Here is a 26,343-nt window from a genome sequence, read left to right on the forward strand (position 1 = left end):
AGGAAGTTGTGTTGTTAGTGGCTCAGTCCTGCTGGCTCTTTGCAATCCCATGAACTGTAGCCCTCCAGGCTCCTCTAGCCATGGAATTCTCCAGGCAAGAATCCTGGAGTGGGTTGCCATTCCCTTCTCCAGGGGCTCTCCCCCACCCAGGGAACCCAGATCTCCTCATAGCAGGCAGATTCTTAATCCTCTGAGCCACCAGGGAATATGAGGACATAGAATAAGTATATTTCTTTAGAGTTGACAGTTTTCCTACAAGCCCTTTTTTTTTCTGAGTTCCTATCCTCATTTAGATGCCAAAGAATAGAGGATTCTCCCCTCTTTTTGAGAGGGAAGATGGTAGAAATGTAGAAAAGCTCATTTTGAAGAGTGTTTGGAGAGTTTGCGGTCTAAGAAATGAAGAGGTGGACAAAAACTGTGGGAACTGAGGTTGTTTTGTCTGGAGAAGACGAAAGTATGGGAGTGGAGGGTGAGGTGAAGAGCTAACTTCAAAAAATCGCCTAATGGGAAAGTCAGAAGTTTGTTGAAAGCCCTTACTCTCACTCGGTAAACAACTGAAACGACCTGCTCTTGAAGGTCTGATTGTTGGCTTTCCCTGGAAGAGAGAGCGGTTAAATTTATTCTCTTAAGCACCAAACAGTGAAATTAAAATCAAACAAACAAACAAACATATATATATATATATATACACACACACACACACACACGATGGAAACACGTTTCTATTCAATACCAAGAATCGCCTTTAAAAGGCATGGAGCTGTTTCGGGAGGAAAGTCGTCCGCGGCGCGCCAGGGGACAGACTCTGCCCCAGGGTCGAGACTCCCGGGTCGGGGGTCGCCGGCTGGGGGCGGGGACCCGGAGCCCAGGGTGCGCACGTCAGACTCCAGCTGCGCATCCGGGGCTCCCCTGGGAGCGGCGCGGGGCGGGGCGGCAGGGGTCCCGGGAGCTCCGGCCCTGGCTGGGCTGAGGGCGCTGGACCAGGGCTCAGCAGCATGCTGGCCACGGTCGGGAGCCTCCTGCGCCTCCGCCTAGGGCGCATCCCCTGCTGCGCCCCGGGAGCGCCCCCAGAAGTCGAGCGGCGGCCGGTCGCGTCTCTCTGGCCCCGGGGTCACCCCCAGTACTCCAGTGGCGGGAGCCCCGGCAGCTCGGAGCCCCCAGGTTCTGGTGAGCAGGGGCTGGGAACGACCCGGGAGGGACGGGTCCGTGGAGTGCTGAGGCTGGGGGATGGAGGCGTGAGTGCGCCCCGATCACTGGGCCGTCGGTCTCTCCGTCACTATGTATGTCCCTGTCGCTTTCGCAGCCGAGAAGGTCCATAGAGTCCCCGCCGAGCACAAGCCGTCGCAATTTGACAAGAGAATCCTGCTGTGGACCGGGCGTTTCAAAGCAATGGAGGATATCCCGCCTCGGATTCCGTAAGTGTGGCCCGTGGGTTGAGGGAGCCCTGGAGGGTCCGCCCCAGGCCTGGAAGGCTCGGGGTCCACCGACTTCCCGACCTGGACGCACAGAGGTCGGGAGAGGTGTGCAGAGTCACACGGGTCTTCACAGTACTACTTACCACTCTAAGGGAATTACTCACGCGCCCCTAGTGCGGTTAAATGCCAAGCTCCTTCACTGGACTGTGAGAGACAAGCTAAGCTTATGGGGAGATTGTTGAAGTCGGGTGAAAATCCCCAAGTTCAATGGGTACTTCCACGGTCGCTCAGATAACCGCCCCGGGCGAGCTCAGAGGCCGGGAGGCAGTGGAACCCTTAAGCCAACCAAACCAAAACTAGGGTCCTCGCATACGCCCTGCTGGCTGAGAGGCGGAGGGGCCCTGCCCTGGGCTGGGGAGGGGAGGAGTTGCGGCTCCCTGATCCACCCAAGGAAGGATCATGACTCATGGGGTGGCCGAAGAGTCTCTGGGAAGAAGCCACATCCATGTGACCTCCTCTTCTGGGGCAGGAGATGCCTGGTGTACGCGGTTTTGTAGCCCTCTGAGCGCGGGTTTTCTAGGACTAGGAGCCAGGGCGCATCTGTGTCTCTGGCCTCCTCATCCCATACCCAAGACAGACGTTCGCTTGATAAAACCTAAATTGACAACTTCAACCCAGGGAAAATGTAATCTTTTACGAAAACAAAAATAAAGGTCACCCGTAAAAAACATTTTTTTACAGCTTCAGTTTATGCAAAGCCCAGAAATCTTCCCAGCACTTTACAAGGAAGTGGTTAAAAGGGGAAGGAAGGAAACTAAAGACAAAACCAATCTAACACTTTTTAAACTGATCTCAAAAAAAAAGTGAGACTAGAACTATAAAATCAAACAAGGATTTCAGATGTTCAAATATTATTTTATATGATGTGATCGATGCCTGTTAGAATGGATGATGGAAACTGGGTCTACACCTTGTTCTGTGCATATTGTGCACACTTTTTATTGATTGTCAATTTATTAGTCATCAAAAGCATTTCAAATGGGAAAAAATATGATGGGAAAATGTTCAGTAATGAATTCTCAAACATTTTTATTCCTTTCTTGGATTAAATGATTTAATGAGGAATGGACATGGAATTTGAACTCTGTTTTCAGCACTTATTCACCATGGAGTTTTTTTTTAACATTACGAAACAAATTTTGTTTTCCTTGAGATCTATAATTTAGCCCAGAGCAGAAATTAGCCCCAGAAAAGCTTAAAAAGACCACCCTCAGTGTTTTTGGATTTTAAATTCTAGGGCTATATGACAGAGTAATCAAAAATGTAAAGAACGTGCATTATTGTAAATTAACGCATGTCTAGAGATTCTAGACCCAATATTATAGCAATATAGCTGTATATGTGAAGAGACCCATTTTACAGAAATAATTCTTCCCCAGGATCACAAAGAAATATCGTAAAAAGGAGAAATTCTGTTAAATTAACTTTGAGCAAGGTGCCTAGGAAAAGTATTATAGTTTGGGGTTGGAGACATGAAAGTATTTGAATATTTTTTATTATTTTCTATAATTTTCAAATCATTGCTATTTAGGAGAGATATGCCTCCTAAGCTAAGTGTTAGATTTACAATGTAAACAGCTTTCACTCTTATGCTTTTAATGGACATATAATTAACAACTGACCTATAATTTTTGTACCATACACTAATGATATTTAATAATGACTGTACTTTTTCCTTTCTTTTCAGTGTTAAACTAATTTGGTATAGCAGTTCAAAGCCAGATGGATGGGTAAAAAAGATCAGATCTTTCAGGTTCCATCTGGAACAAAAATCAACAACAAGTGTAATCTAATAATGTGTTAATATTCACCTGTTTGCAACTAATATCTTAAAACTTACATTAATCTGCCTAAAACCTGAGGAAAACAGGCTAGATGTTGGTTTTCTGTGTTCTTTCAACTAGTGGAAAGTTAAAGATATATTTTTTAATTTTTAAGAGGAATTACTTCCTAGAATTATTTTTTTATGTTACTGCATTCTATTCAAATGACATAGATAAGAAAAAATACTGCTGAATACTTTCTCAAAAATCATTCTTTACTTATATCTATTTATAAGCTGCCACTTCATATTACTGCAGCAATAAATAATAAATACCTGTTAATTTGAAATTAGTAAGATAATGTACTAGAATTTGTAAGGCTTTCACATCTGCCAGCTGCATTCAGGGAAATTTTTTGAATATTTACATAAAAAATCATTGTCTATTATGCCAGTCAGGAAATCATATTACTTTAATGTAATTAATAGAATACACATCTTGGTTTAGGCCAGAAATGATAGATGCTGCAAGAAACAAAGCTCGGGTGAAAGCTTGTTACATAATGATTGGACTCACAATCATCGCCTGCTTTGCAGTGATAGCATCAGCCAAAAGGGTGAGTACCTCTTTAAAGTAAAAATAGACTTGTGAATTTTAAGAAAGATTATAGCTTTGTTCTCATTTGGGGGATTATTGCTGGTTTTCCAATGTAAGAACAGTCTCATCTCAGACATCTTGAGCCATCCACATATATCAATTGTACTGGAAACAACACTGTTCATGGAAATTTGAGTCAACAAATTAACTATCTGGACAGAAGGGACAGAAGCTTGTTTCCATTTATAAGACAAAGAAAAATGAGAAATTACAGTTTATAACCTGGTAAAAATCGGCAAAAGAAGAACTTTTTTGTATGAAAGTTATCCAAACTACACCCTTCCTTAAATCATGAACTGTTTAGCTATGGCATCAGTTCAGTTCAGTTGCCCAGTCATGTCCGACTCTTTGCGACCCCATGAACCCCAGCACACCAGGCTTCCCTGTCCATCACCAACTCCTGGAGCTTACTCACACTCATGTCCATCAAGTTGGTGATGCCATCCAATCATCTCACCCTCTGTCGTTCCATTCTCCTCCCGCCTTCAATCTTTCCCAACATCAGGGTCCTTTCCAATGAGTCAGTCCTTTGCATCAGGTGGCTAAAGTACTGGAGTTTCAGCTTCAGCATCAGTCCTTCCAATGAATATTCAGGACTGATCTCCTTTAGGATGGACTGGTTGGATCACCTTGCAGTCCAAGGGACTCTCAAGAGTCTTCTCCAACACCACAGTTCAAAAGCATCAATTCTTTGGCGCTCAGATTTCTTTATAGTCCAACTCTCACATCCATACATGACTACTGGAAAAACCATAGCCTTGAGACTATGTAAAAGATATTGCAATAAACTAGGCAACAGATTATCTCAGACAAGGGTGGTATCAGGAGAGATGATGTGGAGCAGTCCAACTGGGATATATTTTTAAGCAGAGCCAAGAGGATTGCTGGTGTATAGTGACTTACTTATGAGTAGCTGGGAAGATAATAAAATAGTACCTAAGTGAGAGTGTTTCAGATGCAGTGGTCAGGGAAGCTCACTCTGAGAAGAATGAGAATAAGTCATTTAGGGTAAGGCCAAGAGAAGTGAGGAAAACCTATAGAGAGTAAAGTGTCTGGTATATGTAAAAAAAAAAAAAAAAAAAACAGAACTAATGTGGCTGAAGTATAAAGGGAAGACAGTTTGAAACACGAAGGGTCCAGGCAATATCAGAATCCAATCTGTCATTTAGGAGCTAGAGAATCACCAACTGGATAGGCAGGTTACTAAGGTAGGTTAAAAACTAGAGATGACTGAATTTCTTTATTTCTATGTTTAAGTGTTCATTCCAATAAACATTTACTAAAATTTCCATTTGATAAGAATAATTTCAAAGCCTAAGTTCTTTGCCAAGCCAACAGAAAGAAATAGATATGTATAGGGACTTCCCTGGTGGTCCAGTGGTTAAGACCATGCTTCCACTGCAGGGGCAAGGCTTCAATCCCTGGTCTGAGAACTAAGATCCCCATATGCCACGTGGCATGGCCAAAATAAAAGAATAGACATATAGATAACATTAGAGCTTCCTAGATGGCACTAGTGGTAAAGAACTTGCATGAGAGTTCAGGAGACCTAAGAGACATGTAGGAGACAGGACACACAGGTTCAATCCTTGGGTCAGGAAGATCCCCTACAGGAGGGCATGGTAACCCACTCCAGTATTCTTTCCTGGAGAATCCCAGGGACAGAGGAGCCTGGCAGGCTACAGTCCATAGCATCACAGAGAGTCAAAGATGCTTAGTTGGTTCCAGGCAAACTATTCTGTGTGATGAGGCTACCAAAATCCAGTTCCACCCCTGGCTGTGTTACTAAAACATAGTTCTAAAACAAGGAAGTTATAATCACACTCAAATGGGCTCAGTTGTAGGTACCACCATGAAGAAGTACACTGATAAACTGGAGTGTGTCCAGAGGAGAGTTCAACACAGAGGAAAGTTGTCAGGGATGGAGAAATTCAGACTAGAGGAAAGATTCACAGAGATATCAATATTTGTGGGGCTGCATTTCATGGTAAAAACTGATTAGCAGATGCAAGAATTGGGGAAAAGCAAGAAGCAAAATTAGAAAGTTATTACCTCATAATTTCCCTTCAGAAACTACATATTAGAGATGGCAAGGAAAAGGGCTCATATACAGGACACAGGCAAACTAGCCTCTGTGGTCATCACTTCCAAATTTTGCACTTCTATTTCGTGATTCTATGCCATAGACGGAGAAGGCAGTGGCAACTCACTCCAGTACTCTTGCCTGGAAAATCCCATGGACAGAGGAGCCTGGTAGGCTACAGTCCATGGGGTCGCTAAGAGTCGGACACGACTGAGCGCCTTCACTTTCACTTTTCACTTTCATGCATTGGAGAAGGAAATGGCAACCCACTCCAGTGTTCTTGCCTGGAGAATCCCAGGGACGGGGGAGCCTGGTGGGCTGCCGTCTATGGGGTCGAACAGGGTCGGACACGACTGAAGCGACTTAGCAGCAGCATGCCACAGACATATGAAGTCAGGTGGGCCTTAAGAAGCATCACTACGAACAAAGCTAGTGGAGGTAATGGGATTCCAGTTGAGCTATTTCAAATCCTGAAAGATGATGCTGTGAAAGTGCTCCACTCAATATGTCAGCAAATTTGGAAAACTCAGCAGTGGCCACAGGACTGGAAAAGGTCAGTTTTCATTCCAATCCCAAAGAAAGGCAATGCCAAAGAATGCTCAAACTACCGCACAATTGTACTCATCTCACACGCTAGTAAAGTAATGCTCCAAATTCTCCAAGCCAAGCTTCAGTAATACATGAACTGTGAACTTCCAGATGTTCAAGCTGGTTTTTGAAAAGGCAGAGGAAGAGATCAAATTACCAAATCTGCTGGATCATCGAAAAAGCAAGAGAGTTCCAGAAAAACATATATTTCTGCTTTATTGACTATAATGAAGCCTTTGACTGTGTGGATCACAATAAACTGTGGGAAATTCTGAAAGAATGGGAATACCAGACCACCTCTTGAGAAACCTATATGTAGGTCAGGAAGCAACAGTTAGAAAGGACATGGAACAACAGACTGGCTCCAAATGGGAAAAGGAGTACATCAAGGCTGTATATTGTCACCATGCTTATCTAACTTATATGCAGAGTACATCATGAGAAACGCTGGGCTGGAGGAAGAACAAACTGGAATCAAGATTGCCAGGAGAAATATCAATAACCTCAGATATGCAGATGACACCACCCTTATGGCAGAAAGTGAAGAACTAAAGAGCCTCTTGATGAAAGTGAAAGAAGAGAGTGAAAAATTTGGCTTAAAGCTCAACATTCAGAAAACTAAGATCATGGCATCTGGTCCCATCACTTCATGGCAAATAGATGGGGAATCAGTGGAAACAGTGGCTGACTTTTTCTGGGCTCCAAAATTGCTGCGGATGGTGATTGCAGCCATGAAATTGAAAGATGCTTGCTTCTTGGAAGAAAAGTTATGACCAACCTAGACAGCATATTAAAAGGCAGAGACATTACTTTGTCAACAAAGGTCCGTCTAGTCAGTTCAGTTCAGTTCAGTTGCTCAGTTGTGTCCCACTCTTTGTGACACCATGAACCGCAGCATGCCAGGCTTCCCTGTCCATCACCAACTCCCAGAGCCACCCAAGGCCATGAGTTGGTGATGCCATCCAACCATATCATCCTCTGTCTTCCCCTTCTCCTCCTGACCTCAATCTTTCCCAGCATCAGGATCTTTTCAAATGAGTCAGCGCTTCACATCAGGTGGCCAAAGTATTGGAGTTTCAGCTTTAGCATCAGTCCTTCCAATGAACACCCAGGACTGATCTCCTTTAGGATGAACTGGTTGGATCTCCTTGCAGTCCAAAGGACTCTGAAGTCTTCTCCAACACCACAGTTCAAAAGCATCAATTCTTCGGTGCTCAGCTTTCTTAACAGTCCAACTCTCACATGACCACTGGAAAAACCATAGCCTTCACTAGACGGACCTTTGTTGACAAAGTAATGTCTCTGCTTTTTAATATGCTGTCTAGGTTGGTCATAACTTTCCTTCCAAGGAGTAAGTGTCTTTTAATTTCATGGCTGCAGTCACCATCTGCAGTGATTTTGGAACCCAGAAAAATAGCCACTGTTTCCACTGATTCCCCATCTATTTGCTGTGAAGTGATGGGACCAGATGCCATGATCTTCATTTTCTGAATGTTGAGCTTCAAGCCAACTTTTTCACTCTCCTCTTTCACTTCCATCAAGAGGCTTTTGAGTTCCTCTTCACTTTCTGCCATAAGGGTGGTGTCATCTGCATATCTGAGGTTATTGATATTTCTCCTGGCAATCTTGATTACAGCTTGTGCTTCTTCCAGCCCAGCATTTCTCATGATGTACTCTGCATATAAGTTAAATAAGCAGGGTGACAATATACAGCCTTGATGTACTCCTTTTCCCATTTGGAGCCAGTCTGTTGTTCCATGTCCTTTCTAACTGTTGCTTCCTGACCTGCATATAGGCTTCTCAAGAGGTGGTCTGGTATTCCCATCTCTTTCAGAATTTCCCACAGTTTATTGTGATCCACACAGTCAAAGGCTTCATTATAGTCAATAAAGCAGAAATAGATGTTTTTCTGGAACTCTCTTGCTTTTTTGATGGTCCAGCGGATGTTGGCAATTTGATCTCTTCCTCTGCTTTTTCAAAAACCAGCTTGAACATCTGGAAGTTCACAGTTCATGTATTACTGAAGCTTGGCTTGGAGAATTTGGAGCATTACTTTACTAGCGTGTGAGATGAGTGCAATTGTATGGTAGTTTGAGCATCTTTGGCGTTGCCTTTCTTTGGGATTGGAATGAAAACTGACCTTTTCCAGTCCTGTGGCCACTGCTGAGTTTTCCAAATTTGCTGACATATTGAGTGGAGCACTTTCACAGCATCATCTTTCAGGATTTGAAATAGCTCAACTGGAATTCCATCACCTCCACTAGCTTTGTTCGTAGTGATGCTTCCTAAGGCCCACTTTACTTCACATTCCAGGATGTCTGGCTCTAGGTGTGATCACACCATTGTGATTATCTGGGTCGTGAAGATCTTTTTGTTCAGTTCTTCTGTGTATTCCTGCCACCTCTTCTTCATATCTTCTGCTTCTGTTAGATCCATACCATTTCTGTCCTTTATTGAGCCCATCTTTGCATGAAATGTTCCCTTGGTATCTCTAATTTTCTTGAAGAGATCTCTAGTCTTTTCCATTCTATTGTTTTCCTCTATTTCTTTGCACTGATCACTGAGGAAGGCTTTCTTATCTCTCCTTGCTATGCTTTGGAACTCTGCATTCAAATGGGAATATCTTTCCTTTTCGCCTTTGCTTTTCGCTTCCCTTCTTTTCACAGCTATTTGTAAGCCCTCCTCAGAAAGCCATTTTGCTTTTTTGCATATCTTTTTCCTGGGGATGGTCTTGATTCCTGTCTCCTGTACAATGTCATGAACCTCCATCCATAGGTCATCAGGCACTGTCTATCAGATCTGGCCCCTTAAATCTATTTCTCACTTCCACTGTATAGTCATAAGGGATTTGATTTATGTCATACCTGAATGGTCTAGTGGTTTTCTCCACTTTCTTCAATTTCAGTCTGAATTTGGCAATAAGGAGTTCATGATCTGAGCCACAGTCAGCTCCCGGTCTTGTTTTTGCTGACTGTATAGAGCTTCTCCATCTTTGGCTGCAAAGAATATAATCAATCTGATTTCAATGTTGACCATCTGGTGAGTTCCATGTGTAGAGTCTTCTCTTGTGTTGTTGGAAGAGGGTGTTTGCTATGACCAGTGCGTTCTCTTGGCAAAACCCTATTAGCCTTTCCCCTTCTTCATTCTGTACTCCATGGCCAAACTTGCCTGTTACTCCATGTGTTTCTTGACTTCCTACTTTTGCTTTCCAGTGCCCTATAATGAAAAGGACATCTTTTTTTGGGTGTTAGTTCTAGAAGGTCTTGTAGGTCTTCATAGAACTGTTCAACTTCAGCTTCTTCAGCGTTACTGGTCAGGGCATAGACTTGGATTACTGTGATATTTAATGGTTTGCCTTGGAAATGAACAAAGATCATTCTGTTGTTTTTGAGATTGCATCCAAGTACTGCATTTGGGACTCTTTTGTTGACCATGATGGCTACTCCATTTCTTCTAAGGGATTCCTAGGATATGGTTTTTCCAGTAGTCACGTATGGATGTGAGAGTTGGACTATAAAGAAAGCTGAGCGCCAAAGAATTGATTCTTTTGAACTGTGGTGTTGGAGAAGACTCTTGAGAGTCCTTTGGACTGCAAGGAGATCCAACCAGTCCATCCTAAAGGAGATCAGTCCTGGGTGTTCATTGGAAGGTCTGATGTTGAAGCTGAAACTCCAATACTTTGGCCACCTGATGCAAAGAGCTGACTCATTTGAAAAGACCCTGATGCTGGGAAAGATTGATGGCAGGAGGAGAGGATGGGATCACCAACCCAATGGACATGAGTTTGGGTAGGCTCTGGGAGTTGGTGATGGACAGGGAGACCTGGCGTGCTGTGGTTCATGGGGTCGCAGAGTCAGACACGACTGAACAACTGAACTGAACTGTATCCATCTTCCTTCTCTCCAATTCATCTGTCACTTTGAATAATTAATATGTTACCTTATCTAAGATGCTGTCAGATAGAGATGGAGAAATGGGTAGCAATTTGAGATGTGTTTGGAAAGGTAAAAAGGATAGACCTTTATGGTTAAGTTCAGTGTGGGAGGAGGAAACAAAATGGAAGAACGACATAAAAAAAGCCTGGATTTCTACTTGAGAATCTAAGATGGATGGTGTTGCCATTCCCTATGTTTATGGCTAGGGAAAGAACTGGTAGCCCTGACAGACAAAATATATCAAGTCCTCTATTTTGGATATGTTAAGTGTGAAATGCGTATTAGGCTTCCATCAGTATCTATTAGATTTTTATTTTTTTCCTGCAAATGACTTTGTATGTTCTTCAGTCTGAGGGACCTATAGCTTTGCTCACTTCTGAAAAAGTGTAAGCTGTTATTACTTCAAATATGACCTCTCCCCTCATTCTAATAACTCACCTGTTGGGAATATATGTTGGAATTTCTAATTCTATTCTCCAAGTCTCTTAACTTCTCTATTTTTTTGTACTTATATCTCTGTGCCGCATTTACATTATTTCCTCTGTTCCATTTTCTAGCTAGAGTTCTTTCCTCCTGATCACAATGCTAATTATCTTCTCTTTTTACAAGTAATTTTTTCTCCCCCAGGTAAATGCCTAGTGTCCTTGCCAGTTCTCAGGCTGGTAAGAGCTTTAGTCATTCCACAGAATACCTCAGCTCCATGCCCATGATCTAAATCCTGAACTTGCCTATTGGTATAGCGATTCAACTTCTAGCCCACAGCTGTTAAAGCCATTATTTCCCCCTAATAAAGCCACTTCCATCTATCTTGGCTTTTGTCCTTCTCATTCCCCATTAACTTATGCCTTTTGCATTCTTTTCATAAAAGGTACCTGAGGATTTCCCTTTCTTGATTTTAACTATTTGAAAGTGATTTATTTTTTGTCCAACAACTGTATCTTTTGTGTGCCAAGAGGAGGTGGGGGCAGATTTCTGATATAGCGGTACTGTTGTCTAGAAGTCTAATAACTTAGGCCGATTTTTTCTGTATCAAAGGATCGTTTATCCTAAATGCTACATGTGATTGACGCTTTGTTATTTTTCTTCTTTCATGGAGTCTGCTGTGTATCTCTAAAACACAAATTTTTCCAGAGCGTCAAAATGCTTTGCCTTTTGCTTCTGCAGGCTGCAGAACGACATGAATCTTTAACAAGTTGGAACCTGGCAAAGAAGGCAAAATGGCGTGAAGAAGCGGCACTGGCTGCACAGGCCAAGGCTAAATGATATTCTAACTGACAAAGTGTTCATCGGAATATCATCACTATTACCAGCAACAATAAATGATAGGTAAAAGAGAATATTTGACAAAGTACTTGTCAAGGCTTAATGGCGAAGTCTTTTTTTATTTCTACTTTTAGTAAATTTTTGCTGAAGTAGAACATACATTTAGAAAGTGCACAAAAGTGTACACGGTTTGATAGAATTTTAGTGAACACAACTGTATAACTGTTCAGATCAAGATGTAAAACATCTCCTTTCTGCCTCATTTCTGCCCTCAGTCGGTCATTACCACACAGATAAAAAAAGATGTTGTTTTATCACCGTAGACTAGTTTTGCCTGTTTTAACTTTATATACATAGGATTATATAATATACACTTGTATAAATTCTTATACTCAGTATTGTACTGTGAGATTCATCCACAGACTGTGAGTAGCAGGAAGTCATTCATTTTCATTGTTACAGTATTCCATTGTATGAATATGCCAGTTTATCTGGTTATTTGGTCCAGTTTTTGGCCATTAGAGATGTTGCTAAAATGAGCATTCTGGGGACTTCCTTGGCGGGCCAGTGGTTGAGACTCTGCGCTTCCACCGCATGGGGCACAGTTTTCATCCCTGGTTGGGAAACTAAGATCCCACATGCCTCGGGAACAAAAGTAAAACAAACTTCCCCTACCAGACATCACGATGTAGTCACAAAACAGAATAGTAAACAGCAAAGAGAATGAGCAAACCACACATATATGCATGAATATGAATCTCAAAAAAATGTTAACATTGAGCCAAAACCCCAAATTCCCAGATATAGAAAATATATGTAAACTTCCAGTTTACACATTTAGAACAGATAAGTAAGGCTATATTTCTTAGGGATATATATACACATGAGATGAAACAATGAAGCAAAGCACAAGGATTATTAATAAAATCCAGAGTAATAGTTACAAGGGACTGATAATAATTAAATTGGATGGTGAATACACAGGTGTTTTATTATTCAACTGTCTTCTTACACATTATTCTCTTTGTGTATTTTATAATAAAACAATTTAGAAGGTGGAATGCTCAGAAAATAATGAGTCATGTTAAACCCCTAAAATTTTGCCACACTTTTTTAGACAGCAGTTTAAAAAAAACAACCATGACTGAAAGGGAACAAGAGGGATCCCTCAAAAGTAAAGCTGTCCAAAGTTTAGAACTCCCAATTTTTAAATAACAGGTACTTTTGAGCATTACACATTAAATTCCCCAAACTGCCTACTGCTTCCAAATTTAAATGTTTATGCAAAAGCTAGTGAGCATTTTAAGCTCTTTACTTGGTGGGGTTGCTCCCAACCAACATTTTAGTTCTGGTGGTGCTGTACAGCAATGCTTGCAAGTGCAACTATTTGAAAATTTTATTTCATAAGAATGGAAAATTGAAATGTTAAAGTGACTAATAATGATATGATGTACATATCTCTTAAAATTGCAGACTGCTTTACTGGGAGCAAGAAACCCTAAAAATAACTGACATAACTACTTTTACTACTCTGTGATTAACAAAGTTTCAAATACTGAAGGAAATGAGGCCAGATGAAGCAAAAAAAAAAAAAAAGGTAGTAGAATAAGAAAATAAAAACACTAAACTGGGGGGGAGGCTAAGCTTGGCTACTGTGTGATTTTGTGTTTCAGAGCACACTAAGAAAGTTAAATCAGATATTCCCTTCTATTTCCAAAACTCTAAGCCTTAAATAAATGCACTGTATTGCATTAAAATAATAGAAAAGGAAAAATAATCTCAGCTGAACATGTGAATGTCCCATTAATTGCCAAGGCATGAGATACAAACATAAATTAGATACATCCTCCATTACAGTTGAATACATAAGTTCTAAAATAAAAGCAACATACTACTTTATCAGATAGTCCTACCAACGAAATCTTACTGGTTTTAGAAAGGGGATGGAATTTTAATCATTGAGGGCATCTATTTTTGCTGTTAGGAATACACAATCCTAAGTGAGAACAAATGAAACAGACACACTTATATAAATGCAGTTGTAAAATAGGATTTTATTGTTTTTAATATAGTGCTGTAACATTTCATAATATTGCATATTACTCAAATGTTGATTTTTTTTTAGTTAGTCAAGAACATCTTCCCCATCCCACTTCCCAATCAGAACTTAAAGACACATTATCCTTCTAGAGCTCTATCATATGGGCTCCTAATATGTTACATTCTATAAAACAATAATGCTATGAACTAAAATGAGTAAAGGTTAACAATTACTTTGATTTCACAGTTTCACAAAGCAGCAAGTAGACTGCTGAATTTAGAACAGCAACAAAAATCCACTAAGACTTTGTATTGTAATTACTTTTTCCATAATGCTCCTTCTTAAGAGAAGAAAAAATATGAAGGCAAAGGTAATGTTTTGTCCAACAAAAGTCCTTTATCAACAAATCGATCTTTATCTGCAAATAGGTTTTACAGTTACCAAATGATATGCTGTTTCTGTGCCAGCAGATTTTATTACATTTTTTTTGTTTTTATTTTTTGCTTTCCTGTTCTAGTGCTACCAATAAGTGAACAAAATGACACTAAAAATTAAATTCTGGAAACAGTTTTCAAAATAAAACTGATAGTAAAAACACCCAGGTCATTGAGTCAAGTACTTACAAATATAAAACAAGTAAGCATAATTGCATAGGTTAGCTAGTAAAAATTCAAATTCAGACAAAACTAAAACACCAAATTTAATTAAACGTAAAGGACTCTTTCAAGTATTTTTTTTTAAATTTCTGCATTAATGTTGCATGCATTGCCCTTTAGAACATGTTTTCTTTTCTTTTTTTTGGCACAGTTTCTCTCGGATTTAAATATAATAAATCTTAGGAAAGCAAGTTGAAAAAAGAAAAAATTTCCCACAAGGGCCAATGAAGATTAAGGAAAATACATTTTGGAGCATTTAAAATAAAATAGTACATTTGAAAAGAGTAGTCATATTAAGAAAAATTTTAGAAACAAAGTATTTGCTAGTATTGGTTCAATAAAGTTATTACCACACCAATAGCTGGTCCCAACAATTAATTACATATTGCCCCTTGCATTCAAATCTAATCAAATCAATTATCCTAGTAACAGATCCAATGAATTAAATATAATTTTTGTATATAAATGCCTAAAACATGGTCAAATTCTATACTTAGAGGTATAATGCTTGCTTTACTGGCAAAAATTTAAAATTAAAGGCCATTCTATTATTTCCATTATTTTTCCTTCTGTAAGAACTATTTTGTTTGAAAGACGTGGCTTAGAGATTTATTAATCTAAATCTCCTAAACTGACTACAGGGTCCTCAAAATAAAAGCAGGCACAGCTGGTTAGTTTATGAATTATGCTGCATTATCAAGTTCAATTGATTAGAAAGAGTGGAATACCCTGTCACCTGATACTTAGACTATCAGCATCACAAAAAAGTGTTGATCTGATAAATTCACCATCAATTTGGTAATCTTTAATATAACTACCCTGTTCTTTTGAATATACAGATACTGAACTTCATAACTTCTACTACAATAAAAAGGGCACAGATACAATACTCTACTTAACAATATAAAAGAGGTTTGGCAGATGCAGTCAGCATTACGGACACCATTTAAACCTGTAGTCTATAGCCTGTAGGTTTTAAGTGTCTTGCCAAAAGCTTAGTTTCATGATATATAATTTTACAAAGTGTCATACTATTTAAAAGTACCTCTGTATACATTTTCTTCTTGTTAATATGCCTCTGATTTCCAGCAGAAACATTATAAATGATACCATAAATGAAATCTTTCTTTATAGAATAGACTATGAGTCATATCAAAAATGCTTTTAGTTTCTATCTTAAAACAGCAATAAACTAATTTTTAAATAAGTATTTTAGATATATAACTGGAAATGTAAATAGCCTGTATATAACTATAAATGAAAAGACTGAGCTCAACAGTACCATATCTGCTTAGAAAACTACCGAATATAGTACTGTGAAAAAAAAACACATAAGACACATGCATATATATGGATCTATAAATAAATATATATATAATTTTCTATTGAAACTTTTTTAAAAGTTTCACAATATGAAGAGGTTTTTGCTGTTAATACATAAACACTTACATTATATTAACCAATCTGATACAAATGTAATCTAATACAATGGTACATTGACAAGCAGCAGTATGACCCTCTGAGTATTACCAAGGGAAAAAAAAATCCTAATATAGGTTTCAACCAATTAAAGAATCCTTAGTAATTTTCATTAATATCATCCTTTTGTGTCCAAACAAGTACATTTAATAAAATTTAATACATAACAAGGTGATTTCTTCAGGACAATTTTGCCATTCAAATACCTAAGTTCATTATTATACAGAAAGTGAAACTTTTCAATTACTGCTCTGAAAAATCAGAGAAAGGAATACAGTATTATTTTTGCTATGCAGCACTACTTTAGATTCATAATGGCATCTCTATCATGATGCTCTCTAAAATGAGCAGTGAAAAAATAAAAAAAAAAACTATTTCAAAAATGTTAGTATATTTGGTCAAAATATAAAATATAGCATTTATATGTTAAAAACACAAATATTTAAATGTTGTGTAATTATTTTAATATGTTCAATATGAAGAACAGCTTCTCTCTTCAAAATTGCTACATTTTAATTGATTATCAGTACAATATTTTTTCTATGTTTTATAAGTAACTCTTACAGGTTTTGTTAAGCTTTTTTTTTTTTTTTTTTGCAAAGTATAACCTACAGCACAGTGATTTATAATTTCTGGTAACATCTGTCTTTACATTCTAATTTAGCCTTTTCTCTATTTCACGCTTCTGAAGCTTTTTTGTTTTGCTTTTGCTTTGAGAGGTAGATTTAGTAGAGAGTGGGAATGTCAGACACTGCCAAAATGCAATTATCAACAGCTGTGCTGTTGATGTGCAGTTTCCACGAGTGCTAGAAAAATTCAGAACCATTATTGTAATACTTTACCAAAATTCTCCTTCTCAGGCTTAAATTATTAAATAGTGTATTTAACTGTTCTCAAATAGATACAAAAAAAGATAAAACAATGAAAGACATATATACAGGCAGACCAACATAACAACAAAACTATAATAAAAGGTTGCATATGAATGGAAACTTGTTTTGCTTTCTAAAAGTGCATCTTCTTTCTTTTTTTTCTACACAAAAACACATCAAATATTCCTACTGACAATGCAAGAAAGGGGAGGTATGTAAAGCTACCCTTCTTAGCCATTAATTTACCTCCTACCAAGTTAAAGTTGGAACCCTTCCATTGGTGCTTCCTGCTGCTGAAATACAAACTGTTGCTGATTTTCATCCACTTGAGGTACTATACTGGGGTCGTCATCTTCTACACCAAAGTAATGTTCAATCAGATCAAAAGCCTTTTGGTAAATTTCCTGATTTTCATGGCTTTGCAGAAATTCAATTTTATCTAGACCTATTATATAAAGCATATATATAAAATCAAAGTTATTACTCAGATTTCAACATATATTTAAATTAAAATAATGAATCAATAGTATCACCAGTCCACTGTCAATGGAACTGTTATTTTTAATCTAATTTTAAAAATTAAAACATAATTTTTAAAGGTTGTATTCCATTTACAGTTATTACAAAACATTGGCTATATTCCCTGTGTTGTACAACACATCCTTGAGCCTATCTTACCCAATAATTTGCACTCCACCCCCACTGGCTGCACTGGTTAACCACTAGTTTATATGAGTCTGCTTCTCTTTTGTTATAGTCATTAGTTTGTAGTATTTTTTAGATTACACATTTAAGTGATTCTGTAGCTTTTATCTGATTTTTGCATATAATGACAGTTAATACTTATGCTTTATAGTTCAGGAATAAAAATATTGGGCAATAGGGTATGAAGAGTAAGCATAGGCTGGGCAGTAGGAAGATCACAGAATCCACCCTTCTAGTTGTATGATTTTTCCCAAGTAAGTTTGATTCCTCTGTACTTCAGTTTCTGAATTTTAAAATGACAGTTTTAGATCATGTAAACTCCACAAGTTGTTTCCAGAGTAATCATGCTAAATAAAAAGCACAAAAAGGGAAAGCAACAGAACAAAACAAAAAAAAACCCTAAAATTAATGAGCAAACTAACAATAAGTTCTCTCACAGAATAAGCCAAAGTGTATCAATAAGGAATAAATGAATACTATTTGTAAATCCAAAAGAGTTTATAAGTGAAACTGAAAAAACCCATTTGCATAGTGTAAGGAGAATCTACAGTGCTTTATTTTACTGCTTACAAGAAAATAATCCACATGTAAGTCTGGACGATGCTAAAAGTATTTTTCACTTAATTACAGATAAACCTCTTCAATTTGTTGCAGGATATAAATATATCAAGTAATCATATCTATATATACTCATAGAATAGCTCAAACTCTAGTATAACTTGGGGCCAAAATAATAATTGTAGTAGGAAATATTCTTAAATCAGCAATTAATATCTTTTGTTTATATGATGTCTTAACCAGTGACATTATGTAATTTGAAATAAAGGCAAAGTGGTCTCCCAGGCTTGGTTGAATAGCAAATAAAAGCGTGAATGGATATAATAGGACTTAAGACAGAAAGTGAATATTTAATGGAAATATACTGAGAGGAGAAAGAACTGACTTAGATTCATGCCTCATCTGGAAATAAATTCCATGGTCTTGATGACAGTTGTTTGAATTCTGGATCTGATGCCAAACACAAAGGACAAAACAGCAAAAATAAACAAGTGGGACCACATTAAACTAAAAACTTCTGCACAGCAAAGGAAAACATCAGCAATATGAAAAGATAACCTAGGAAATGAGAGAACGTATTTGCGAATCATATGCCTAGTAGGGGGTTAATATCCAAAATATATAAAGAACTCATATAACTCAACACCCAAAAACCAAACTATCTGATTAAAAAATGGGCAGAAGATCTGAATGAACACTTTTTCAAGGGAGATACACAGATGCCCAACAGGTATATGACAAGATGCTCAACATTATTAATCATTAGGGAAATGGAAATCAAAACCACAATAAGATATCACCTTACACCTGTTAGAATGACCACCATCAAAAAGATGAGACAGGAAGTGTTGGTAAGGATATGGGAAGAGGAAACCCTTGTGCACTATTGGTGGGAATGCAAACTGGTGCAATCCCTATGGATAACAATATGGATTATATGGTAGTTCTAGTTTTAACTTTTTACATTTATTTTTTTAAATATAATCCAGCAATTTCACTTCTTGATATTTATCTCAAGAAAATGAAAAAAAAAAAGAACTCCAAGATATTATGAAACCCCATGTTCACTTCAGCATTATTTACAACAGCCCAGACATGGATGCAACCTTATCTATCAAAGAATGAATCAACAAAGAAAATGTGGTACATACACACACAACACATACACATACAGAGGAATATTATTCAGTTTCTTTGAAAAAGAAGAAAACCTTGCCATCTGCAACAACCTGGATGGACCTTGGGGGCATTACACTCAGTGAAACAAGTCACAGATACAAATACCTTATAATCTCACTTATATGCAGAATCTAAACAAACAAAAACAAAGAGCTCGGAGTGAGCGCATTGATACAGGGTATAGACTGGCTGTTGCCAGAGACAGGAGGTGAGGGGGTGAATTAAACGGGTGAAAGGGGCTGTCAAAAGGCACAAACTTCTACTCTATATAAGCTTTGGGGAAGTAATGTACAGTGATGGGGACTACATTTAATAATACTGTAATATATATATGAAAGCTGCTAAGAGTAAATCTGAAGAGTTCTCATTACAAGAAAAAAATTTTAACTATGGTGACATGAACTATAATTATTACATTCATTTTGCAGTATACACAAATATTGAATCATTATGTTATATACATGAAACCAATGTGTCACTTGGATCTCAATTAAAAAATTGATACCAACTATAAATTTTACTGAATGCTCACCATATGCTTCTTCAATGAGGGCACAGTATGGATTAATGCCTATTCCATTCTGCTTAGATTCTTGTTCTCCAAGCCGTAAAATATTTTCAAGTCCATTTAAAGCCACTTGAACTATTTTAGAGTCCATAACAGTCAATAGATCACAAAGTGGTTTAATGCAGCCTAAGGCTACCAAATACCTTTAGAGTAATTAAAAAAAAATGTGGGGGAGAAACATTTTAAAAGATTTAAATATTTATAGCAATGACATGAAAACATTCTTCAATGAAATGTTACATAAACACTTAAGTATTCCTAAACAATCTCAAACATTAAAAATACTTAAATTTTTAGTTATATAGGAACCTGAAAATTCTTACTCTCTTATTTTCATAATTTAACATAATTAGCAATTAATGGTATTACAAATATTACAAAAAATACATATAAGCAAATTGGTAATTATAGTTGTTTTTGCATAGCATATGAGTGCAGAAAATAGTTGGCTCAAGGTTTGTTTTTGTTTTAAAGGTTGGTTAAAATGGCAATCCACTCCAGTATTCTTGCCTGCAGAATCCCATGGAGGGAGGAGCCTGGTAGGCTACAGTCCATGGGGTCGCAAAGAGTCAGACACGACTGAGCGACTTCCCTTTCTTTCTAGCCCATGTAACACATGAAGCCATATTGGGGTAGGCAGAAATGAAGACCGAAAAGAGACACCTAAATCAAACTGAAAGAAATTTTCCACAGAAACAATCGTAGTTAATGTTCTAAAATATAAGCTGTGTTTCAGAAGCACAGAAGGCTTTTAGAAGCAAAACAGGCCATGTTGTGAATAATCTTAATAAACAACGATCACAAAAATTATTCTACTCATTTCCTAATGCTTTTTCCTTTTCTAGTTGTTATTAGATCTTTAAAATAGCTAATTTCTTCACCTGGCAAAAAGTCCATATTAAGCATGCTCTAAAGTCCATATTAAACATGCTCTGAAGCCAAACTGCATGGTTTCAAGTCCTAATCCCACTCTTTATTTAGTTGTGTGATTTTGTGTAACTTCTCTGTGCCTCAGTTTCCACATCAAAAGTGGAAATAATATAGTACTAAATTAGAATGTTGCTGTGAGAATACTGCAAACATTCAGTAGAAGTTAGTTTTCATCCCCACCTCTTTTAAATGTGCATATCTTCACTGGAATACTCACTTGCCATATACTAACCTGTGACTGATCAAATGTAATTGCTGAATGAATAACTATCTCATAGTTGTAAAGTTAATGGAAATAAAATACGTGAAAGCATCTGATGTACTGCTGATGCTCAATAACTGAAATGACTTAGCATAACAACTAGCAGTCAATAAACATTAGTGATATGAATGCTGAACCTTTATCTGAGATCAAGTCTTCTTCCCCTATATGTAGAGTTAGTGAAATGGTGGAAATGGCTAGAAAAATAATTATCTCAATTTGGACACCTGATTCATACTAATACATTTTAAGGAACAGACACAAAGATGAAAATAAATTGAAAAATAAAATACAACTGTTTATAAACTGTTTACAAACTTTGGGCCCCAAAACAGACAAAAATAACATCAGCATCAAAAAAATATACAAGTTAGAACAAATGAAAGATTTTATTACTGTTTGTATTCATGACACAAATGAAATGGAAGTAATACTGATTAAATCAAAGAGGAGGAATGGAAAATAAAAGGCAGAGACAGATGGTATCAACATATCTGAGAAAAGAAGGCAATAATAGACAATGATCTCCCAAAAAGTAGATTTCAAAATCCTCCTAGTTATTTATAAATTGGCATAGCAGCCTAACTTCTTTTGTATAAATTAAGAATTAAATCAAATATGTATTAGACAATATCTCCTAAATTAGCACTTCAAGAAACCAAAGAAGTCTCGAGTTTCATGAAGTGATCCTCAGAAAAAGAAGATTCTGTAGATAGAATGGCAAAGTAGAACTTTGCTATGGAGGAAAAAAGAGTGAAAGCAGGGAATTCTCTGGCAGTCAAGTGGTTAGAATTCTGTGTTTCCACTGAAGGGGATATGGATTTGATCCCTGTCCAGGAACTAAGATCCCACAAACCACCAATGCAGGAAAAAAAAAAGGTGACAGCAGAAAAGACAATACCGATAATAAAAATTATGATGATTACAAATAATAATGATAATAGCTAATCTTAGTAGAGAGCTTAATGTTTAGGCACCATGCTAAAGCACTGTAAGACTGGAAGTGTACAAATTAAACTACCATAACATACTATCCATTTAAAAAAATGAAGACAATCATGGATTAGAGAGACTAAATGACTTTGGAAGGTCATGCATCTTTTACTGAATAGGATTTGAAAGCAGGCTAACTTCAAAGTCCATATACCTATTATTTACGTTGTTAGGAAAAGAAACAAAAACAATAAAAAGCCTAGAACCAAAAAGTATCCTGAAAAAAAAAATAAATTTTACTTATGAAAGAATAAAAGTGAGATAATATACATAGGTAAGGCTAACAACTCAGAGAAGGCAATGGCACCCAACTCCAGTACTCTTGCCTGGAAAATCCCATGGACGGAGGAGCCTGGTAGGCTGCAGTCCATGGGGTCACTAGGAGTCGGACACGACTGAGCGACTTCACTTTCACTTTTCACTTTCATGCATTGGAGAAGGAGATGGCAACCCACTCCAGTGTTCTTGCCTGGAGAATCCCAGGGACAGGGGAGCCTGGTGGGCTGCCATCTCTGGGGTCGCACAGAGTCGGACACGACTGAAGTGACTTAGCAGCAGCAGCAGCAAGGCTAACAACCAACTAGGAATGTCTATTTCAATTTTATTTTAAATAAGTGGATATTTGAATTTATTAGCCATTTTATAAAGCTACACGCATGAGATTTTAATGGTAAAAAAAATACTTAATGCCCATAATAGTATAGTTTTCAAATTAACATACACTTCTTTTTCAGATTTTTAATCTCTGATTTTTCATAGTTTGCCTAGGAGAATATCAATTATACTTTGACAAAAATAAACCACTGTGAATGAATAAAAGATGTAACAAATGCTATCATTTCACATTAGAAATGCTTATAAAACTAACTTAGAAATAATGTTTTAGTTTTATCAACAAATAAAAAGTATGTATTATTCCAAATTTTGTCCTATTTATATTTAAAAAACAATTAAAAATTTTTTTTCACCTGATCTGTTCTGGAGTGCCTCCTGATGTTGCATTAGTTATAGCCCAAGCTGCTTCTTTCCTGGTGCGAAACTCTGCTTTCTGAAGAATCTCAATTAAAACAGGAAAAATATTTGCATCTATAACAGCCTGAGGAGAAAAAAAGATATAGCATAATCAATGCAAATAGTGTCTTACAAATATTATGAAGTAGAGGAATCTTGAAACTCGTTGGCTTTAAAATGTCAGACTTTTTGGAAACACCTTTAGAAATACTTTATTTCTAAATTTTCAACAAACTTTCACATACTTTCCTTTAAAGACTGGAAAATATATTAGCAGAATATAAATTTTAAAGATGATAAAGCACAGGCTGGTCATTGATCAAGATGAAATTAGTATTAAATGACTCAAGGAGCTTGATGGGACACTAATAAATCATTATTTAAAAGTGTTGAGAGGAAGATTATTGCCTAGTGTGTTACTTGCTCAGTCGTGTCTGATTCTTTGTAACCCCATGGACAGTAGCCCGTCAGGCTCCTCTATCCATGGGATTTTCCAGGCAAGAACACTGGAGTGGGTAGCCGTTCCAAGAATACTGGAGTGGGTAGCCACTCTTTCCAACCCAGGGATCAAACCTGGGGTCTCTTGCAGGCAGATTCTTTACCATCTGACCCACCAGGGAAGCCTGATCATTGCTGATATTGAAACCTAATGAAATTCAAGCTCTTCTTAATGACTAACTGTTATGTGTCAGGCACTGTACTAGAATACCTACAACAAGTAAATGTTATTATTTTAGAGGAGGAAAATTCAGTTCTATAAAAAACTTTTCAAGGATCTTTTAAGAAAACATTTTTAGAAACTCACTAAAAAAAAAAAAATCACTGATAAAATGCTGACCTTTGTCCAAAATAACTCCTGAGATCTCCTGTTTTTTCAGATATGAAAGCGATTTACCTGAATCTGAGCTCTGTTTCCAGCAGTGATGTTTGAAACAGTCCAGCAGGCTTCTTTTCTGATTGACTCCTTTGAGCTACTCAATAAGTGTAAAAGACAGGGTAAAGCAGAGCAATTTAAAATTACCTAAAACAACAATAACAAAATGAAAACAGTTTTATTGGAAAAGAACTATACAAAAATATACTATTTAGAAGCACAATAATTATGGAAAACTGTATTAAGAAAAAAGAAATTTCTCTCAAAGTAAAACTTAGTTACGCACTTGCTGTCTATGCTCCCAATTTGCCAAAACTTGGTGTAGTGAAGTGCCCTGTTCTCAATCCACTCATTTGAAAATATGCAGAATACAGAGGTGTGCCCTTCAAGTTTACAAATACATTCAGAGTTCAACTGACACAACTATTTGAACAGAGATTTAGTGATTGGTCAGGATCCAACCACTTAAGTTTTGCCAAATAAATTAATGGGGGAAATATATCTATATCTATACCTCAAACAGTTTCAATGTATCCAATTCCATAACTGTTAAGAAATAGTGTCTATTAAGAAACTGTTAAGAAATGTGTATATTAAGTCTATTTGTTTCATTAAAATTTATACTGTCCTATTTTCCTTTTGTAAGTAAGTACAGTTTGCTTCCCTGGTAGCTCAGCTGGTAAAGAATCTGCCTGCAATGCAGGAGACCCTGGTTCAATTCCTGGGTCAGAAAATCCCTTGGAGAAGGGAAAGACCACCCACTGAAGTATTCTTAGGCGCTTCCCTAGTGGCTCAGACAGCAAAGAATCCGCCTGTAATGCAGGAGACCTGGGTTCGATCCCTGGGTTGGGAAGATCCCCTGGAGGAGGGCATGGCAACCCACTCCAGTATTCTTGCCTGGAGAATTCCATGGACAGAGGAGCCTGGTGGGCTTCAAGTCCATGGGGTCACAAAGAGTGGGACATGACTGAATGACTAAGCACAGCACAGTTTGCTCTGTCTCTTCACATTCTTTATTTCACGGCAAGATTAATTATGCTCCATTTTCACAGTAACCACAATGATTTACATTACGTTTACTTGGTGAAGAATATATGAAGCAGTGCACCAAAATTCTGCTGAAAATGGTGTATGTGTGGAAGTGCATTTTATTTTAAAGACCTATTTTAAATTAATAACTATCAATTACTAAAGATCTACTGTTTAATAACTAAATATCTAAATATGACTTCAAAAGACTAAAACTGAAAGAATGTAGACTAGAATATACAGTTCATGATAGCAATGGATAATTTAATGTTTCTGAGTTAAAGTTTGTATCTTTAAGAAAGATACAAATATTCCAGATCTGAAATCAGTTTGACATCACATCTTTTTTTTTAAGTCTCACCATCATCCAAGACAGGCAAACACACACGTAGACACACACAGACACACACACATGCAGACACAGACACACACAGTTAGTTACCAATCTGGGAAAATGTTTCCTTGCTATCCTTCCTTCAACTCTCATAATCTAGGTTTTCAATCTATTACAAAGACCCTTGCATTTCCAACCCAACTTTTAACCTGTTTATAATCAATCACCATCTCCTAAGCAGTTTCTTTTCCAGCCAAGTTTAACACCTCTTAACCATAACTCACACATGTGTGCCTCTACCTCATACTACATACATTTCTTCTAGTCTACTGAAATTCTCCAGCTTTAATTCCAACTCCTTTATGGAATCTACAAAGATTTCTCAGCACACCGATTTTTAAAAAAAAATTTTATAGTATTTAAGGACAAATCAGTTCTCAGGAAACATACTACCTTAGGTAATTTGCTTTATTTCATTATATATTGTCTCCTCAATTGAAATGTAAACCCCTCAAGAGCCAAATTCCTATCCTATACTTCTTTACATTGATATAGGTCTAGGATAGTGCCTTCATATAGAGGTATTTGAGATGGATTACTTATTACTGAGAATATGCTTACTGACATATAACAGATGCCTGCACAATTATGGTAATACTAACATCTTGATTAACATGTAATCGAGTCATATGAAAATGATAAACTTCTTAAAAGTTCCTTAAGTTACCAATTTATCATATTAAAGTCTGAACTCACCTGTGTTTGAATATCATCACCAGTCACAATATTACCAACTGCTCTTAACGCAGGTGATACAACTTTATAATCATTGTGCCTAAAAGTAATAAAAATATGAACTTACATTCTATATTAAAATTTACAAAAAATTTGCAAAAATAGTACAAAAAATTCCTCCATACTCTACCCAGAGATCCCTTCCAAGTTTCACTAATTTTCCCAGTAATATTCCTCTAACAAAGAAATCTAACCCAGAATCATGGGTTGTACCCATGTCTTTCCAGTCTCTTTCAAGTCAAAAGAATTCCTTTGTTTTCCCTGTGACAATCAAAAGCTAATTATTTGGTTTT

General features: G+C 37.3%; 2 protein-coding genes across 2 annotated transcripts in view; one reads left to right on the forward strand and one right to left on the reverse strand.

The window, feature by feature from the left end:
* The first annotated feature begins 976 nt into the window (after positions 1-976).
* FAM162B (family with sequence similarity 162 member B) lies at positions 977-13,817 on the forward strand. The gene is made up of 4 exons (XM_055535107.1): positions 977-1,167; positions 1,304-1,415; positions 3,746-3,854; positions 11,666-13,817. Exons 1-4 carry the CDS (start codon positions 996-998, stop codon positions 11,762-11,764), a joined length of 492 nt encoding a protein of 163 aa, XP_055391082.1. The 5' UTR covers positions 977-995; the 3' UTR covers positions 11,765-13,817.
* A 2,611-nt stretch (positions 13,818-16,428) lies between these two features.
* Positions 16,429-26,343, reverse strand: part of KPNA5 (karyopherin subunit alpha 5) — a 48,841-nt gene continuing 38,926 nt past the window's right edge. Inside the window, exons 10-14 of the mRNA XM_055535106.1 lie at positions 26,012-26,090; positions 23,914-24,039; positions 22,976-23,103; positions 19,787-19,965; positions 16,429-17,257 (exon numbers count right to left, since the gene is read on the reverse strand). Coding sequence (XP_055391081.1) covers positions 17,070-17,257; positions 19,787-19,965; positions 22,976-23,103; positions 23,914-24,039; positions 26,012-26,090 — 700 coding nt within the window. The 3' untranslated portion in view covers positions 16,429-17,069. The remainder of the gene's footprint in view (positions 17,258-19,786; positions 19,966-22,975; positions 23,104-23,913; positions 24,040-26,011; positions 26,091-26,343) is intronic.

The sequence above is a fragment of the Bubalus kerabau genome, chromosome 9 (genome assembly GCF_029407905.1).
Source record: "Bubalus kerabau isolate K-KA32 ecotype Philippines breed swamp buffalo chromosome 9, PCC_UOA_SB_1v2, whole genome shotgun sequence".
Taxonomy (NCBI): Eukaryota; Metazoa; Chordata; class Mammalia; order Artiodactyla; family Bovidae; genus Bubalus; species Bubalus kerabau.

Coding starts and splice junctions, on each gene's coding strand:
- FAM162B (XM_055535107.1), top strand. CDS start 996: ATGCTGGCCACGGTCGGGAGCCTCCTGCGCCTCCGCCTAGGGCGCATC. Junction 1,168..1,303: donor CTCGGAGCCCCCAGGTTCTG/GTGAGCAGGGGC, acceptor TCGCTTTCGCAG/CCGAGAAGGTCCATAGAGTC. Junction 3,855..11,665: donor TGATAGCATCAGCCAAAAGG/GTGAGTACCTCT, acceptor TTGCTTCTGCAG/GCTGCAGAACGACATGAATC.